The sequence below is a fragment of the Quercus lobata genome, chromosome 5 (genome assembly GCF_001633185.2).
Source record: "Quercus lobata isolate SW786 chromosome 5, ValleyOak3.0 Primary Assembly, whole genome shotgun sequence".
NCBI classification, from domain to species: Eukaryota; Viridiplantae; Streptophyta; class Magnoliopsida; order Fagales; family Fagaceae; genus Quercus; species Quercus lobata.
The window spans coordinates 76,181,509-76,201,613 of NC_044908.1; the positions used below are offsets into that span (position 1 = coordinate 76,181,509).

The window sequence follows — 20,105 nt, forward strand, 5'->3', positions numbered from 1 at the left end:
AATGTGTAAGGTTTAAATAAAGTTAAAAACAATAAAAGATGCCTTGAATTACAAAGCTTTTGGCCGTATATAAATATTTAAATATCTTATCAATAAACCAAACAAACTGACTTTAAACTTCAACATGTGGACACTAACTAAATCGGTCTTATCAATACTCACCAGTCATCACATCGATATAAACACAAAATTTGGTAAGAGTAACAAAGAACCAAAGGGGAAGAGATTTGGTTTATCAAAATGACTTCCTTGACCTTGAATTCTGCCATTTCCCTTGTGTTATTTTCCATGCTAAGCTTCCTCAACCCCATGACAGCCGCACCCGGTGCAAACTACCTCTACCACTTCTGTGCAAACACCACTTTCAGCGCCAATAGCCTATACAAATCAAGTCTCAACTCTCTCCTCTCTTCACTCTCTTCCAACGCCACACACAACCTCGAATTCTACAACACCACAACTGGCCAAAACACCTCCAACCCTCTCTACGGCCTCTTCCTCTGCCGCGGCGATGTCACGCCGGAAATCTGCCGAGGATGTGTGGCAGCAGCAACCAAAGATGTTGCCAACAAATGCTCCAGAGAAAAGGTCGCTGTGATTTGGTACGACGAGTGCATGATTCGTTACTCTAACGAGTCTATTTTCTCTACTGTGGACGTAAAGCCTAGAGTGGCCCTGTTGAACACTCAGAATATTTCTAACCAGGACCAGCTTAATAGGCTAGTGAACTCCACGATGACTGAGTTGGCAGCTCAGGCCTCGGATTTTCCAATCGGTGTTAAGAAGTTTGGGACCAAAGAAGTGACTATGTCTGCGTTTCAAACACTGTACAACCTTGTACAGTGTACAGCGGACTTGTCCAGCACCGATTGCAATAGGTGTCTTCAAGCAGCGATAAATCGTCTTCCAATATGTTGTGGTGGAAAGCAAGGGGGAAGAGTAATGTTTCCTAGTTGTAATGTTAGGTACGAACTGTACCTTTTTTACCAGACAGTAAATGCGACACCTAACCCACTTACACCGGCTCTTCCACCTCCAATTCCAGGTTCCTTATAATTTTCTCGTAAATTAATAAGTCATAGAGCCTTTATTTTTAATTAAGTAACGCTAAACATATCTCTCAAAAAAAAAAAAAAAAAAAAAAAAAAGTAACTCTAAGCATAAACAAAATTCACAATATTTTTCAAAATAATGGAGTTTGCAAGTTTTTCTTGGTTCTTATTTAAATATATCATCACACTAACATTAGTTTCAGATGTATACATTTTTTATTAATTTGTATTTGTCTATAGACTTTCTCTTCTTAATTTTTGAATTATTATAAAATTATAATTTTTTTATCATAACTTTGATATGACAAACTATGCGTAATTGTTTATAATTTATATATATATATATATATATATATAAATCTATTTCTTTTTTTTATCACTAACAGCACATCAAAATTATGGCAAAAATTGTGGCACATAAATTATGGTCATTCATTTTCTTTTAGCCGAATTGTCTACTTACCTAATAAATTTTACAACCTTTTCTTTTATAATTGTGAGATTGACCGTTTGTAATTATGTATAACAAAGGTAGTGTTGAAAGTTAGCTAGGGACAAAGTCAAGCTAGTGGGTTACAACTATGAGTGATGCTATGAGTGATGTAGGAAAACTTTAGGGTGGGAGCCCTATTCATAGTGATATAGATATTATATACACAATAGACCAGAAAATAAGCAATTGTTTATGGAGGAATTGAACAAATTTAGTTTATTTATTATTATTTTACTTTTCATTTTTAAAGATCTAGATTCCTTAATGTATAATTTGTTCTATTCTAACCCCAAGTGCATAATTTATTTGGCTAATAACAATAATTTGCCAATTGTCCCCGTTTTCTGTTACTTATGGCTAGGTTGAATAGTAGGTTTTGGATTGGCCATCAAGTGTACTTGATCTAGTAGAACTATCGGAGAATTCCTTGTTTTATTGAATTATTGGAATATCCCTTAAGAAAGATAAAGACTCATTTCATGTACAAATGGATATGACAAAGTTGTAAGAGAATTTTTTTTTATTCCTTCCCAATAAAGATGGGGAAAAAACTTTGTTAGTATTTAAATTGTTCAGTTCCTAATTAATCAATTCATAATTTAAAAACAAGAAGGAATTCATTAACTTCCTCTTGACTATTTTAGTATTTGTATAGCATGTCAATGAGAAATGATATTTTTTATGCAGGAAAAAGAAAAATCTCAACGGTAACAATAATCGCCATTATTGTTCCAATTGCTGCGTCTGTGGTGCTACTCATTCTGTCCTACTGTTTCCTAAGGATGAGAGCAAGAAAGAAGTTCGATGCTGTAAATGAAGAGAGTCTTAAGAAATCCGATGATGTCCTAATTTATCATGGTATATATGCAAGTGTTCTTATCTCACTCTCATTTAAATTCGAAAGTCCACGTGATGAAATCCATTATTAAGGTGGTGTCTTCAGCTGCACGTTAGGGTTTTCTTTTTTCCCTTTTAACTTTTTTAGCAAAGTTTGTTTTACAATGGTTGTTGCACTTTTTGAACTAAAATAGTAACTTTAAGTCATAATTTTAGTGCAAAATGAAAGTGTATATATTGTTGTATGCAACAACCAGTATATACTAGCATTTACTGTTAAATTTTAATACACATGTGGGGGTGTTAAAATATGAAATAAATTAGTGTATTTTTCTCTATTTAGTTTGTTAAACTTTTAGGATATTTGGTAATTTATTCGAAAAACAGTAAAGAATAAATTGATTATAAAAAAAAATGTCACCTCTTGAGTGAGGGTTCCAATATTATTAAGGTCTCTCATTCACTGAATTTTCAAAATAGAAGAGTTATTATAGTCATGTTTAAGTAGGGCTGTCACGAGTCATCATCCTTACATGATCTGTTATTTGTTCATTAAAAAAAAATTACGTATCATCATATCTTCACACATTGCTCCCTATAAAGCAATCTCTTATGTTTTAATTTTTTCTTGGATGTATAGATAAAAGTGAAATAACACCTATCAATACCTTGCAATTTGATTTTCGAACAATTGAAGCTGCCACAAACAAATTCTCGGATAACAACAAGCTTGGTAAAGGTGGATTTGGTGAAGTTTACAAGGTACAAAATCAAAAGTCATTTCTTGATTTTCTTCTAATTTTCCATTTTTTAATTGTAGAAATCAAAATAAGTATATATAGCAAATTTACGGCGTACAAACTATGAATAGGTACTTAATTCTTTTCAAGTTAAGATTTTATAAAGTACATATATATATATATATATATATATTATCAGGGTACACTTTCTAATGGACAAGAAATAGCTGTAAAGAAGTTATGGAAAAGCTGTGGACAAGGAGTGGAACAATTTAAGAATGAGGTTGAACTAGTAGCCAAGCTTCAACACAAAAATTTAGCAGGGTTATTGGGATTCTGCTTCCAAGGAGAAGAAAAGATACTCATCTTTGAATTTGTGCCCAATAAAAGTCTCGACTATTTTATACATGGTTTGTCTATCTAAACATACATCCAATGTTCTTATGTGAATAGAATTGCGTAATAGGTCACTCTTAATCGATTTGAATTTGTTATTATCTTTTTATGATTAAAAATTTTCTTTTGATGAACTTGTAGAACCCAAAAAACAAGGACAACTAGATTGGTCAAAGCGATACAAGATAATAGGAGGGATTGCTCGAGGAATTCAATATCTTCACAAAGATTCTCAACTTAAAATTATACATCGTGATTTGAAAGCAAGTAGCATATTGTTAGATGCAAAAATGAATCCAAAAATTTCAGATTTTGGCATGGCTAAGATTATTGAAGTTGAGCAAACTCAAGAGAATGCAAGCAGAATTGTGGGGACTTAGTAAGTTCAAAGTCTTTTCTTCTCCGTTACATCACTAATATTAATGAATTCATTTAAGCATCACCAACGAATAAATCAGTGAAATTTAATAAAATAAAATGTCATCTTGATACTCTGATCTAAACAGCATAAGCCATAAAGTTTCTTATTGCCTTTTCGTGACACCGTTATGTTTGTGATGTCGGTTTGTAGTGGTTACATGTCTCCAGAATATGCCATGTACGGAGAATTCTCTGAGAAATCTGATGTGTATAGTTTCGGTGTCTTAGTCCTAGAGATTATTAGTGGCAAGAAGAATAGTAGCTTCGAATCAGAAGGTGCAGAGGACCTCTTGAGTTATGTGAGTATTAACCAAATAGTGAAATTTATTTTTCATATATGTAGTACCAAAAAGTATAATTTGCTTCCCTTTCTTAATGCCAATATCATGTCCTACAAGTCATGTAACGAGACATTCTAACGCTAATTAATCATAAAATGTGAAGGCTTGGATACATTGGAGGGATGGGCGGCCCCTCGAATTGCTGGACTCGACTTTGCGAGATTCAAATTCGGTAGAGGAAGTACTTAGATGCATCCAAATTAGTTTACTATGTGTTCAAAAGGATCCAACTGACAGACCCACTATGGCATCAATAATTCTCATGCTTAATGGCCACTTCGTCACCCTACCATCACCTCAGCAGCCAGCATTTTTCCTTCACAGTAATGCAGACCCGAACATGCCTGTGGAGACTGATCAATCTACTGTCAAGGAAGCATCCGTTACTGAACTCGATCCTCGATAGTCTACAAAAGCAAGGTGCAAATGGAGGAGGGAAGAATGTTCGTGGTTAGGACATTAGATTGTATAATAAGTACAGGATACAAAGTTTTTCACAACAATTTTCACAGTGATAAGTGGTGAAAAAGTTAGTGAAAAAGAATTGTGCGCTTAACATTACCCTATAGATGGTATGAATTTTAGCGTAATAAAGTAAGCGCACCAGCTGCCAGAATGTAAATATTTGTGGCTTGGGAATTCAAGATGATGTTTTGGAAGTGCAATCTTGGTAGTTAATACTCAGGAGCATAATGATGAATGAACTCAAACCCTGTGAGGAGTCAAGTGGTTGACCTTCGTTCGTCCACCCTTTACACCCAGGGTGCAGACCATGCATGAAAGGGTTTATCACATTATCTGACTGGTGCGAAGTGACGAACTTCAAGGATCTCACCTTTTTATTTTTTCTTTAAAAAAAAAGATGGATGAACTCGGGCATTTGACAGTTTCTGGTTAGAAGAAAATTATTATTATTTTTTTAAAGTATTTGTTCTTGTTGAAATGCTGGATTTATAAATTGATCTCAATGTAATTTCAAATTTCAAATTCTAACAAATCCTGTGGTTGAACAACCAAATTGCAATTGAAATTACATAAATCAGATTTTTCATCAACAAATCCCTTTGTTCCCTCTCTCTCTCTCTCTCTCTCTCTCTCTCTCTTTAATCCACAATTAATGATTTAATACCCTTTCTCCCCCCCCCCCCCCCCCCCCCTCTCTCTATGCAGGTAATACATAACTAGGTCTTTAACCCAAAATTAGTACCATCTCCCTCTCTCTCTCAATTGTGGCTAGTTGAAAGAAATGTGCAAATGAAAGGGATGGGGAGGAAAAATTATTAAGTACTTCTAAAATATGGCGATATGGTGCTCCCTTTATATTCATGATGAACCCCATCATGAATTTGATTAGTGTGGTCCATCACGAATGTAAGAGAAAGAAACACCATGTCACCATACTTCTCGAGTACTTAATAATTACTAGGAAGGAAAAATGTCAAATCCCCAAATAAACACATGAACACTATTATATTTATTTATCTCTTAAGCAACGAACAAAGCATGTTGCATTCTTTGGTCTTACATAACATCGTTTCATCATGTTACATTCCTGGTTCCTTACTCTAATGTCGGCAATATTGTCTAGCTGATTTTCAATCTAAAACTACAAATTATTTTCTCTCAATATAAGCTCCACCAAGTCTTAGACTCGATCAGGTATATGTTAGACTCGATCTTGGGGTAGCTAATCAAGAATGGTATGATCTTTTTCCTCACTTTGATGTTCATCATTTAAGCTTTTCAAATTCTAATCACATGGCCATTGGGGTGCAACTAAGAAGGCGATAGCAGTTTCAAATTGGGATGTATAAACAATGATTTCGGTTTGAGGAAGCATGGGTGAAAGATGAAGGCTATGAGGACGCAATTGCAAATGCTTGGTTTGTTTCCTTCAATGGAAGTCTTATGTTCCAGGTGTGTAACAAAATAAAAGAATGTAGGAAGAGGTTGTTAGCCTGGAGTAAAAATTCATTGTGTTCCTAAGGCAAAAAGATTGAGGAAAAGCGAAATAGGTTGCAAGTGCTTAAGGAAAACAACAGGGATGCATCACGGACTGAATGTGAAGCTCTTAGGCATGAAATTAATATTTTAATTGAGAAAAAAGAAATTTATTGGAAACAAAGATCCCGTATTAGTTGCTTGCGTGAAGGTGATCATAATACAAAATTTTTTTACGCGAAGGCATTTGCAAGGAGGAAAAAAAACTTAATTGTCTCGCTAAAGGAAATGGATGGTATGGGTGATAGAGCAACAAAGCGACATAGAAAGGGTGATAATTCAACATTTCTCAACTCTCTTCCAATCTTCAAATTTCTTAATGCTATTGAAGAAGTGGTGGCCCATATTCCTAGAGTAGTTACGGAGGAGATGAATGATTGGCTTGTAAGAGATTTTCATCCAAAAGAGGTTCGGTTCGCCTTATTTCAAATGCATCCTTCAAAAGCTCCAGGCCCTGATGGTATGATTGCTTTCTTTTTTCAAAAGTTTTGGCATATAGTGGGTGTTGATGTAACTAATGCTGTGCTGTCATGTCTAAATTCTGGAATTATACTTTGAAATATAAATAATATCCACATAGCACTAATTTCCAAAACCAAAGACCCTGAACTAATCACACAATATCGCCCAATTAGCCTATGTAATGTGCTATACAAAATCATATCTAAAATGTTAGTCAACTAGCTGAAGCTTATCCTCCCAAATTTAATTTCTGATACTTAGAGCGCTTTTGTCCCGGGGAGATTAATTACAGATAACATTTTAGTTGCATATGAAACTTTGCATAGCATGAAAAATAAGAGGTGGGGCAAGATAGGTCAGGTAGCTATTAAATTGGATATGAGCAAAGCTTATGATAGGGTTGAATGAGGTTATTTAAAAGGGGTGATGGAGAAAATGGGGTTTCATGCAAAATAATGGCATGTATAACTACTGCTCATTTTTCTGTTTTAGTCAATGGCAATCCTACATGTTATATCTTGCCTTCAAGAGGACTGAGACAAGGTGACCCTTTGTCACCTTATCTCTTTCTGTTTTGTGCTGAGAGGCTTACCGCGTTGCTTAGAAAGGCAAAAATAGATGGAATTTTAAGAGGAGTGGAGCTAGCAGAGGTGGTCCTTGTATTTCTCATCTCCTATTTGCCGATGACAGTTTATTATTTTGTCGTGCCTTAGTAGAGGAGTGCCAGCAGGTCATTTCTTTGCTTAATTTATATGAGGATGCTTCAGGACAAAAAGGTTAATATTGATAAAATTCTCTTTTCTTTAGCAGCAATACTAGCTTTGAGACTCAAGAATCAATCAAACATGCATTAGGTGCAGAGATAGTCCCAGAATATGAGAAGTATTTAGGATTGCCTAGTATAGTGGGGCGTAACAAAAAAGCAGCTTTTGCCCCAATCATTGAAAGAGTTTGAAGTAAACTAAAAGGATAGAAGGAAAAGATGATATCTCAAGCTAGAAAGGAAATTTTGATTAAAGTCGTGGCACAAGCTATCCCCACATATGCCATGGGATGTTTCTTGCTACTGAAAGGTTTGCATAAAGATCTTGAAGGGATGATGAGCAGATTTTGTTGGGGTCAAAAGATGCAAGAAAGGAAAGTACACTAGTTGAGTTGGTCTAAACTTTGTATGCCTAAGACGATGGGAGGAATTGTGTTTCAGGAGCTTCATTCCTTCAAGTTAGCCATGTTAGCCAAACAAGGATGGAGGCTTATGAAAAATACACACTCCTTATTCTATCGAGTCTACAAATCAAAGTACTTTCCCAATATATCTTTCTTAGATGCTCCATCACCAAATTCAGGGAGTTTTGCATGGAAAAGTATAGTGACATCTAGATCTGTCTTGGACAGTGGTTTGAGATGGCGAGTAGGAATCGGAAATAAAATTTGAATTTGGCAAGACCGATGGCTTCCAACTCCACCATCATTCAAGGTGGTAAGCCCATGCTCCAGAATATCAACAATGGCCACAGTAGATAACCTCATTGATCCAATTACAAGATCATGGTGTGTATCCATGTTTGATCATGTATTCCTCCCACATGAAGCTGAAGTTATTAAATCCATCCCTTTGAGCAATAGAGCAGTGCAAGACATCCAAACTTGGTCATACATAAACATGGGTGAATATTCGGTAAAAAGTGCATACAAGATGATACAAACTCAACAACTGAGATCTTCTCGAGGCCAATCATCCAATTACTCACAATGCAATAAAATTTGGATAGCGATTTGGGCAGCCAAGGTATGTAATAAAATCAAAACTTTCATTTGGAGAGCTTGTAGAGATATACTGCCTACAAAAGCAAATCTAGCTAGAAGAAAAATTTTGTTTGATGCTGGATGTGAATGTTGTGTGGATGGGGTGGAGTCAACAAATTATATCCTACTAAGCTATACATATTCTGATATAGTTTGGAAGTCCACATGCTTAAAGGGGACCCTATCTCATTGCATAAATCCTTCATTTGTGGATGTGGCTGATCAAATTATGCAAAGAAAAAATGACCCAGAGATTGCAATATTTTTCACAACCAGCTGGATGATTTGGAATAAGCGGAATGAGGCTCACTACGATACTCCACGTCTTGACCCCTCTTTTCTAGCCAGGTCTGCTATAGCCCATGCTATAAAATATTTGGAAGCTAATTATGGAAGCTTGTCTTGAGTTTGTAAGATAGACTTTTTTTTCTTTGGCTTTCCTTGATGTAACCTTGCATATAGTTGCTGTTTTTGATAAGTGTTGGGAAAGCTTTGCAGCTAGTGCAGTTTTCTTTGGCTCTCCTTGATGCTGCCTTGTTCTTGTATAAATTTATTCTTTCATTGAATAAAATTCTGCCGTTTATTCTCAAAAAAAATAAAGAATAAAAAGACCTCCACCAAGGAGATTTATGGTATATCCTATGCATGTAATTACTCACACACATTGTGTGAGAATTGTAGCTAATTAGAATCTACATATTAAGAGTGTAAAGTTATATGCATGAATTGGAAGCATTATATATATTTTTCCACTTCAGTCTTCCTTTCTCTCTCTCTTAAGATGTATTTTACATCATTTCTATGTATTTTACATATGTAACGTACCTCTTCCAATATATAAGATGTGTTTTCATTTCTCTCTCCCAATATAACGAATGTCCTTAAAATATTTGTTAATGAACTATTTTATAAAACGTTTTAATACAACATTTATGAGAAATATAAAAAAGTTGCCAAAAAAGTTAATTATTCTTTTTCCCCCACAAAAAGTTTCAAAAAATAGTTTTTAAATTAATGCCCTTAGCATATCTATTAACTTTTTCCTATAATAATTATACATATATCCAACATACCTAATGTACCTCTCTCAATACTTAAATCCCATGAAAATATCATTGAGCTATATGGAACTAGTTTTTGTATTTGATCTTACTTATGACCTGTCTTAACTTGGAAGTGTTGTAGTTTCAAATAAAAGATTTTCTAAGGCTTAGTCTATATGTATATATATTGTTACTTCATATTAGAGTTTGATGTATTGTAAATCAAGGTTGTCAATTCCATACCGTACCGGCCGGTACGGCCGGAATATACCGTACCGACCAGCAATCTGGTATGCTCGACCCCCCTATTTCGTACCGAAAAAAATACCGGCCGTACCGGCCAATTTCGGGCAATACCGGCCGGTACCGGGCGTATAGAAAAAAGTTTTTTTTTTTTTTTTTTTTTTTAAGTTTTGTAATTTTTGTTAGAACAGAATGATAACTTATTCGTATTAACTTATTAGTATTATTTTTTTTATTAGTATGCAATGGTAACTTTTAAGCTTTCTATTTTATTTTTTTATTTTTTTTCCCTTTTAATTGATACTAAAGTATAAAACCATGAATAATTAGTTTTGAATTGAAGAGATGTTTTATGGTAAACTTTTATATTTATTATAATATATATATGCACAGACACACACATACATACATACATACATACATACATACATATATATATATATATAAATATAAAAAATAGCGGTAAATCCGAAATGGTACACCGGTATTGACCGGTATCCGAAATATATCGTACCGATGATCAAACCGGTACGGCTTCCGATACGATATTGACATCCTTGATTGTAATTGCCACTTCTAAATTTTTTTCCCTAAAATAATGAAATTGCTGCAACTGCGTGCATTTTGTAGGCACATTACTAAATCAAATAAAAGTTTTGTCGTGTGTTATGGTTTCTTTTGCGCAATTTTTCTTTTACTTTTCGTCTCTTAAATTCCTAACAAATATGTGGATAGCATTCATATGGGAGAGATAACCGCGTAGGACTGCCAGTTGACTCAAGCATAGGATGATTCGGTCCTAATTGGTGCCTGGGCTGGGACATGATAATTATGAACCCAACCACTAGATGACTGAATGAAACCACGTGCTTTTCCAGACCCCACAAAACCATGACTGAATGAAATTATGAACCCAACCCCTAGACGATTATGACTCGAAGAAAAGTAAACTCCTTCAATTACACGAAATGGGTTAGCTGTAGGCTTGTAGTTAGTTCAGAGTTTTAGATTCGTTATTTGCCCCCATCAAACATCAGTCGTCAATGCCAGAGAAAACTGGGGAAGAGGAGCGCTAGAATTGACTTAGTCAAAACCAAAATATCTGGAAGATATCTTGGATTTGAAAATAAATCCAACAAGACTTGCAATTGCTAGGGTCCATCCCATCCCATCTCATCTCTTGTCTTCTTGCTTTGAAGAAAAGTAAAAATACAGGACAAAGGATTCCGAGACAAAAAATGACAAAAGAATACACTGTTTTAGAAGACTGGTTTAGAAATCGCCATTGGCATTTGACTGAGGGCGTTTCTATCCCTGAAGTCAAAAAAAACTTTCTGCTTCCGTCACTTTCCATTTCAGCCTCCATTCATCCATGACCTTTTGTTTATGTCCTCATATTTCGTCACCACCTCATCTTCCCCAATTTACCTTTTTCCGTTTATGTATATATATATATATATATATATGCGGGTTTGTTCCGGCACATTAATCATTCATTTTGAAAAAAAAATTTATAAACAATCTAAAAAGTTGTTAAAACAGTAAATTATTTTTTTATTTGTTCATAAAAGGTTTCTCATAATAGTTTATTAATATATACCTTAATGATTCATATTAGTAAAACCTTATTTATATGATCCATAACAGAGCAGGGGTGGAATTAGGATTCTTACTTTGAGGCCAAGACTAAACTATTACATTAGTTTACAATTCAAGAAAAACTTAAAGTACCACACACATAAGTCTTGCATTTTTAATTCCAAAGTGAATCAAAACTCATATATATTGCATACAAAAGTTTTATTTCTACAAAATTATTTCATATGAAAGTTTTACATCTTTCTAAACACTTTTAAGTATACAAAAGTTTTCTAATTCACTACATGGAAATGTCATATATAACTGGGAAACAATTATTTTCTTAGGGGGCAAGTTTAAGTAAAAAAATCGGTGAGTCTTATATTTGCTTACTACTAATTAATTTATTTTGGAGGGGGGGGGGGGGGGGTGCGCTTTTAAACATGATTCTGCCCTAAGTGAGAGAAGGGATAATGAGAGATGATGAGGTGAGGTTCGAATCATAAATTCTGACGTCACTGGAAATCACCAACACCTGTAATATATATTTTTGGTTTCCCTAAGAAGAGAGAAACGTTTGCAACATATTTGAAAAATAAAAAAGGTTGAAGTTACTGGCTTGACTGACTTAATTGCGTCTACAAACCCAACAGCCCTCCCGCTAACACTAGATCTTGCGTGTAAAAAACTTGCTTTTATTGCTTGCTCTCTTCTAGGCCTGGCAAACGTGCCAGATTGATATTCAAAATTCAATTTGGTTGAGTTTGAGTTAGATTCAGGCAAAAAACTGGTGAACCTCAAATAAGTCACTATTTTTATGAACCTTATCTGGATTTTGATGGGTCAGGTCAATCCAAAATGGCTTGTATTTTACTATTAAAAAAAAATTAAAAATTAAAAAAAAATTCTGACCTCTTTTTTCATCTTTCTTAATGAAAGAACAAAATCCAAAAATCAGTCAAAGATAAAATTTGAACGATACATAAATCCTTAAGTTTATTATTTGATAATTATTATAAATAAAAAAAGTGTTTAGTATGATAATTTATTTTAATAATCTACTAGTCTATCAAATTCATACTCACTAAAACAATGTTCATAAATAAAATACTATTGAATATCTTGCATAGGTGTAGAGAGCAAGAGATTGATTGATTCATCAAAATGATCACTTCCTTCAATCCCTTCTCTCTTTCCATCGTTTTCGTTTCCATACTTAGCTTCCTCAACCTGACGACTCCGGCAACTGGCGCAAACGACCTATTCCACTTCTGTGCAAACTCCACTTTCAGCGCCAATAGCCTCTACCAAACTGGTATAAACTCCCTCCTCTCTTCACTTTCCTCCAACGCCACACGCAACTTAGAATTCTACAACACCACCACAAACCGAAACACCTCCAACCCTGTCTACGGCCTCTACCTCTGCCGTGGTGATGTAACTTCTGAAGTCTGCAGAGGATGCGTGGCCGAAGCAACCAAAGATCTCACCACAAGGTGCTCCAGAGAAAAGATTGCTGTGATTTGGTACGGTGAATGCATGTTACGTTACTCAAATGAGTCTATTTTCTCTACTGTGATCGTAAGGCCTAGAGTGGCCTTGTTGAACACGCAAAATATTACCAACCAGGACCAGTTGAATAAGCTTGTGAACACCTCGATGACCAGCTTGGCAAGAAAGGCCTCTGATGTTCCAATCGGTGTTAAGAAGTTTAGGACCGAAGAAGTGAATATCTCTGCTTTTCAAACGCTGTACAACCTTGTACAGTGCACACCGGACCTGTCCAGCACTGATTGCAACCTGTGCCTTCAAACAGCTATAATCCGTCTTCCAATATGCTGTGGTGGAAAACAAGGAGCAAGAGTACTGCTTCCTAGTTGTAATGTTAGGTACGAATTGTACAGATTTTACAATACAACAGAGGCGCCATCGCCATCACCTGGGCTTCAATCTCTACCACCTCCACCTTCTGTAAGTGGACAAGAAGGTAAAGTGGAGCACCCAATATCCCATCTGACTTCTTTTTCATTCTTAAATATATATTAAGTGATGGTATAGTGGTTTGTGTCAACATTCACGGCATGCTTGTTTAAGAGCTTTATGAAATTAGTACTATATTCTATAATAATATGTATTCTCTATTGGTTTGATCTTGGTGTGAATTAAAAAATTAGGCTATTCAACCAAAAAAAAAAAAAATTAGGTAAAATGTGATAGTCATATGGCCAACTGAGTTGCAATGATGACTGGTAGGCTAATAACAAAAAGAACAGAACCTTTAACATAAGCAAGTGGCAATTAACAGTCATTTATACTCATTAATTTCTATATGTCGACATTAGATTAAAAGGTCATCATAGGTTCTGGACCAGACAATATACGTGTTCCATATGGTAGAACAATTGTACGAAGGCTCTAACACAACTAGGAAACTATTCCCGATTTCAAGAATTGAAGTGTTCTGTACTAATGTATACAAACTTTTATTTACCAAAATAATATAAAAATCGACGTTTTTGGATGCTGAGAAGTGTTAAGTCAATGACCTGGTTTTTATTTTTTATTTTATTTTTTTCCTTCAAACTACATTACATTTATGTGTTTGTGTGATTGTTTGTGGTTATTGGTATTTGGACCAAATAACATCTCCTCTGTTCCGTAGTGCATAACTTGATTTTACCTTTCAGAAGGTATAGAGTGTGTGCTCCTAGTACTTGCGGAAAAAAGAAGAAGAAATAAATATACTTGCAATAAACTATGACTTATCTCAAATGTTTAAGCAGATGGAAAATGGTGATATTATTTAACGGTTCGAACTCATGACAGTACCTCTAATACTACGATAAACTATCATATGCGTCAAAAATTTAAGTTGATAGGAAATAGTAAATTTAGTCTCTTAGCATGTCACTAGCCCATTTGGTAATGCGCAATGGATTTTGGCAATAACAAGGTAATCATATGATGGTATTTGTGCAGGAAAAAGCAAACTGTCAACAGCAACGGTAGTCGCCATAGTTGCTCCAATTTTTATTGTCGTGGTTCTATTCATTGTGGGCTGCTGTTTCCTAACAAGGAGAGGAAAGAAGAACAACAATGTTGCAGAAGAAGCAGATGGTAAAGAATAAGTAATTTGGATATATACAAGAGCCTTGTATGTCCTCATGTCTGAACACAATGTTCTTTGTAGTGTAATATCTTACTTTAATTGTTTGATTTGTAGCTGCAAATGATATTACAACTGTAGAGTCCTTGCAATTTGATTTTGTTACAATCGAAAGTGCCACAAACAAATTCTCAGAGGATAACAAGCTTGGTGAAGGTGGATTTGGTCAGGTTTACAAGGTAAAAAATTAGAATAGCCAATTTATTATATTTTATTTCCGGACAACACTAGTTAGGTATAATAACAAATTAAACACAGAAATATGAATAATTTTAAGATCGAAAGCTCTTGATGTTGGAATATATAAATTATACAAAGTAAAATTGTTTTAAATATTGGTTAATATATATTTTTAGGGAACATTTCCTAATAGACAAGAGATAGCTGTGAAGAGGCTATCAAAAAGCTCTGGGCAGGGTGCAGAACAATTTAAGAATGAGGTTGTAGTGGTAGCCCAACTTCAACACAGAAATTTAGCAAGGCTATTGGGATTTTGCTTGGAAGGAGAAGAAAAGATACTCGTTTATGAATTTGTGCCCAACAAGAGTCTTGACTATATTCTATACGGTATTTCCACTTGAACATTTTTCTAGTAGTGATATGTCATTATGATAACTAAATAGTCATTTCTAATCAAGATTCATTCTTATAATCTGTTGTTGCTAACATGAAGTAATTGTTGAACTTGTAGACCCTAAGAAAAAAGGACTACTTGATTGGTCAAGACGTTACAAGATAATTGACGGAATTGCTCGAGGAATTCAATATCTTCACCAAGATTCTCGACTTCGAATTATACATCGTGATCTCAAAGCTAGCAATATATTATTAGATGCAGATATGAACCCAAAAATTTCAGATTTTGGGATGGCAAGGATATTTGGAGTTGATCAAACTCAAGGAAACACAAGTAGAATTGTGGGAACATAGTAAGTTCTGAATTTTTTCTGATTTACTTACCAAAATTGAGGAATGAATTCAAGCTCATCCCATCTTATATATCACTGAAATCAAACACATAGGTAGCAAATATATGCTTTTAGCAAAGTGATTAGAAATGCTAGTTATACGACATCATTTTTAAAACCAGTCAAGAGTCGGCTTTGGCCTATGAACTCAACTTAAATAATTAGAATTATGAGAATTTGGTTAGTCTCCTTATTAACATTGTTATGTTCTTGGTGATGGCTTGTAGTGGTTATATGTCTCCAGAGTACGCAATGCATGGTGAATTCTCTGTGAAGTCAGATGTGTATAGCTTTGGTGTCTTGGTTCTAGAGATTATCAGTGGCAAGAAGAACAGTGATTTCTATGAATCAGAAGGTGCTGAGGACCTCTTAAGCTATGTAAGTGTGAAATAGACATTGTATTTTTTTTCCTGGTTTAATGTCTATATCTTCTACTCCAAGTGCATAGAAGAGAACTTTGTGACATTCTGAACGCTAGTTGTTAAATTGATGCAGGCTTGGATACATTGGAGGGATGGTAGGCCCTTGGAATTGTTGGATCCAATTTTGGGAGATTCCTTTTCGAGAGATGAAGTCATGAGATGCATCCACATGGGTTTATTATGTGTTCAGGAAGATCCAGCCGAAAGACCCACCGTGGAGACAATAGTTCTCACACTTAATAGCGGCTCTGTTACGTTGCCATCACCTCAACAGCCAGCATTTTTTCTTAAAACAGACACATACATGCCAAGAAAGGGCCTGGAGTCTGATCAATCTACAAGACAGTCAATACCATTGTCTGTTAATGAAGCATCCATTACTGAACTACATCCTCGATAATTATAGTTCCTGTTTTATTAGTCTCTGTTTTACAAAGTGAGAAAACTATAAATTACAACTGCATGTTACATTTGCTTTCGAAATCGAAACTTAAATATGTTAAAAGAGTTCCCAGTCGTGCAGTTTGAAGATTAGTCCTGGCCCTTTCTATGTTTTGCGTATATTATTATATTTAAGCTCTGAACATGAATAAATGGCGTTGGCGGTGGGCCTCCATGATTTAAGATTCTTTTTTTGGGTTCTCATCTATCTATAGTAATAAATTAAAGTAGAAGTTCTTTTTTTTTTTTTTTTAAGAAATAAATTAAACATGTTACTAATTCCGTAGTTCGAACCTTTTCCCCCTTAGACCTTTAAGCAAATTAACAAAATTTATTGTATTTCAATAAAAAAAATTACTTCAAAAACTATGTAAATAGTTCAATAGACTACCTCTGTTTTCCACTTTATTAAAACTAGTCACAGATCCAAGCGGTGTGCATGAATATATATTATTCTCTAAAAATTATTGAAAACTGAACTATTTTTAAAAGTATTATCCATTTTCATTCTATTATTTTGGGTTTTTTTTTTTTCTTTTAAATTACTAAATCATGAAATCAATGAAGAATCAAAAATCAAAAACAATGTCTACACATATCTATACTATATATAATAATGGAAGTATTGAAAAAAAAAAAAAATTTTCTTCCCTTAAAGTTCCTTAGAAATGTCTCTGACCACTTAAGAAACTTTCATTGTCAAACTCTCATGTATCTAGGTCAATGATCCTAAACCTTGCAAGAACCAAATTCCACATTTAGCATTATCAAATTCATATAAAAATTAAACCCCCAATCATGTTTTGAGATTTTCTATTTCCTTGTGACCAAACTTTTGAGGTAAATTTTTTTATCTATTGAATTGCAAAATCAAATTATTATGTGTTACACATAATAAGAAAAAGTGTGCTAAATATAATATTTGTCGAAACCAAACAGAAATTGAGAAAGGTCTCACAACAAAAAAGAACCACTGAGTTAAAAAATATGAAAGCAATAATTTGAGTGTAATTACAGAGTATATTGTATTATTGTTTCAAAACTAATAGAAGTAAATACATTAAACTTTGGGTTTTTTTTTTTTTTTTTTTTTTTTTTTTTTTTTTTTTTTTATAATAGAGTTAACAAATTTCAATGTAAGAAAACTAAAAATGTCAAAGATAAACAATTTGATCGGGTAAAAAATAAAAATATATAAATAAAAATTGTACAACATGAATATAAAGTAAGAAGTTGTTGTAGAGATTTCTAATTGTTGAAACCTTCTAATAACCACAAACCAATCCTAGCCACTCATAGCCCTAAAATGATCACATCGTTGGCAACCCACAAAAAACATATCATCCACAAACTTTAGAAATCCAATGAAAAAAATGAAAGTTGGGGGAAAAGAAAAAATAAAGAGGGGAAAGACACTCCTCAAAGGGACTTTTCAAATCTAATGCCACTTTAGCAACTTTTGCGGAGGTGGAGGTAAAGAAAGCAACTGGAAATTTTATAGTGTTAAAAATAACATACTTAATTATAGGAGTGGCAATTGAAGGGTTTGAACTTCAAAACAGCAAAACGGTTTTGAAGGGGAAAATGAAGAATTGAGAATTGGAAGAAGGCAAAATTAATGGTGAGTTGGATTTAATGAATTAAGAATGTGTAAGGTTGTTCATGGTGAGTTGGATTTAATGAGTTTATAGAATGTGTAAAGTGCACTATTTATTTATATATTAATATTGGGGGGGGGGGGGAAAGGTGACATGGGCGATGATATGGCTCAACTGGAGCTTAATAACAATAAATGCTACGCTTCAGCTTTTATATATATATAGACAGGACAATCAAGAATAAGTAATTTGCACACTTTGTTAATTGTACCCTTGCTAATGCAAGGGATTACTCAAAATTAATAACAAAACCCACTAACAAAGGAAATGAGTAAAGCTACAGATACAAATTATTTTACCACATTTTTACAAATTGCTGATGTGGTTTTAGTAATTTTCAAATAATCATTAATAAACATAAATGTGATATTAGTGGTGGACCTATATTAGAACTAATAAGAATTTGTCACATTAATAGCTTGTAAAAATATTATAAAATAGTTTGTAACTGTAACATTACTCGAAGGAAATAAGTCAATAACTAATTACTTTGAGTGAATCTAGCATATACAACATAATCAAAGCATGTACAGGAATCACAAATTACATGAAAAAAATTAAACTTCATTACTTTACCAAAAAGTGCTACTCTTTCTAGCCTACGAGACGGTTTAGATCCACGTCTTGCGTCTACGTTTTTAGCAAACCCGCGTTTTTTCCTTTTTTTTTTTAAAGATCAGCACCTGTGTCACTGTTCATTGTCCATGAATAGTGATTTTAGGCTTATGAACAGTAAAAAATAGAGTGAACAGTAATTTTTCACACATTAAAAAATTATTTTGCTACAGTGTTTTCAGTTTTCAGTTTTAGCAAAAATAAGTTGTATCCAAATGGATCCTACATTGTCAACTGAAGCTATAGCCGAACGTCTTTCCTATATCAACCTAGTATGTCACGCAACTTGTAAAATTCAGGACTCTCTCTGTCTCTCTAAATAGAAACTGAATATTATTGATTATGAATAGATGAGTGAGTTGGTGAATTTTGTGCATGTTAGCTAAAAAACGATTGATAAATGTGCCAGTTTGAGTGACTTTGGTGCCTCATATGGGTAAATAGACCCCAAAATTAGAATCTATATACATGAAAAAAACATAAGCATATAAAATAAGATATGCCTAATTTGAAAAGGTCAACTTTGTTAAAGACATTTGGTCAACTTGATCAAAAGTCAATGTTTCAAATTCAGTCTAGCAGTTTGGTCCAGTCTGAATCAATGATTTGACCAAAGATCGGGTCCGATGTTTTAACCAAGTTAGGCCAGCTTTTTCAATCATGGTATGGTTGGGTAGGACCTAGATTCTGCTAATGTGGTAATTATGTGTCACTAACATGGTGATGGTGTGGCAATGACATGGTAGTGCTACCATGATGAGTGACGTGGCACTAACATAGTGTTCAAGTGTCTAATAATGTGGCACATATGTGCGTAAGAAACTTTAGCAAGCACCTATGCTGTGTGAGTGACCCTAATGGCGTTGTTGAATTATCAACGCAAGGTAGGAGACTTAGGACAATTGTGAGAGCACTTGGGTCCTTGTTTTAGGTTATTTTTTTTGTTGTTGCTTTGGTTTTTAAAGGCCAAGGAATGTCCAAGTGTGGTGTGTGACAAGAGTCCTTTCACCTTCGATCTATGATGGTTGTTAATGTGTATTAGAGTATTTGGGTTTTAGGCCCACCTTGTTTACTTGTATAATACACTTACTTGTACTGCACACTCTGCCTCCTATATATGAGATTGTTTATGAAGAGACATTTGCTTCGGTTGCTTGTATCTCATCTATTCATACCCTTTAAGCTATTGCTACTGCCAGTAAATAGGACATTTTTTAGATGGATGTCAAAAATGCATTCCTTAATGGAGATTTAAGTGAAAAATTTTATATGCAACCTCCTCCTAGTTTCTCTATTGAATCAAACAAGGTTTGTCACATTCGACGTGCATTTTATGGCCTTAAACATGCTCCATGAGCTTTGTTTGCCAAATTCAGCTCTACCATCTCTCGCTTATGTTACATGGTTAGTCATTATGATTCTG

The 20,105-nt window shown here is 34.3% G+C and overlaps 2 protein-coding genes across 2 annotated transcripts; both read left to right on the forward strand.

Annotated features, from left to right (window-relative positions):
- The first annotated feature begins 109 nt into the window (after positions 1-109).
- LOC115988930 (cysteine-rich receptor-like protein kinase 10) lies at positions 110-4,944 on the forward strand. The gene is made up of 7 exons (XM_031112567.1): positions 110-1,045; positions 2,233-2,403; positions 3,023-3,144; positions 3,322-3,532; positions 3,660-3,897; positions 4,090-4,237; positions 4,383-4,944. The coding sequence occupies exons 1-7, from the start codon at positions 241-243 to the stop codon at positions 4,683-4,685; spliced, it is 1,998 nt and encodes a 665-aa protein (XP_030968427.1). The 5' UTR covers positions 110-240; the 3' UTR covers positions 4,686-4,944.
- A 7,536-nt stretch (positions 4,945-12,480) lies between these two features.
- LOC115988929 (cysteine-rich receptor-like protein kinase 10) lies at positions 12,481-16,479 on the forward strand. Its single transcript, XM_031112566.1, has 7 exons — positions 12,481-13,399; positions 14,392-14,529; positions 14,636-14,757; positions 14,935-15,145; positions 15,270-15,507; positions 15,774-15,924; positions 16,042-16,479. The coding sequence occupies exons 1-7, from the start codon at positions 12,577-12,579 to the stop codon at positions 16,366-16,368; spliced, it is 2,010 nt and encodes a 669-aa protein (XP_030968426.1). The 5' UTR covers positions 12,481-12,576; the 3' UTR covers positions 16,369-16,479.
- Positions 16,480-20,105: the final 3,626 nt, after the last annotated feature.

Coding starts and splice junctions, on each gene's coding strand:
- LOC115988929 (XM_031112566.1), top strand. CDS start 12,577: ATGATCACTTCCTTCAATCCCTTCTCTCTTTCCATCGTTTTCGTTTCC. Junction 15,146..15,269: donor TCTTGACTATATTCTATACG/GTATTTCCACTT, acceptor TTGAACTTGTAG/ACCCTAAGAAAAAAGGACTA. Junction 15,508..15,773: donor AGTAGAATTGTGGGAACATA/GTAAGTTCTGAA, acceptor GATGGCTTGTAG/TGGTTATATGTCTCCAGAGT.
- LOC115988930 (XM_031112567.1), top strand. CDS start 241: ATGACTTCCTTGACCTTGAATTCTGCCATTTCCCTTGTGTTATTTTCC. Junction 1,046..2,232: donor TCTTCCACCTCCAATTCCAG/GTTCCTTATAAT, acceptor TTTTTTATGCAG/GAAAAAGAAAAATCTCAACG. Junction 3,533..3,659: donor TCTCGACTATTTTATACATG/GTTTGTCTATCT, acceptor ATGAACTTGTAG/AACCCAAAAAACAAGGACAA.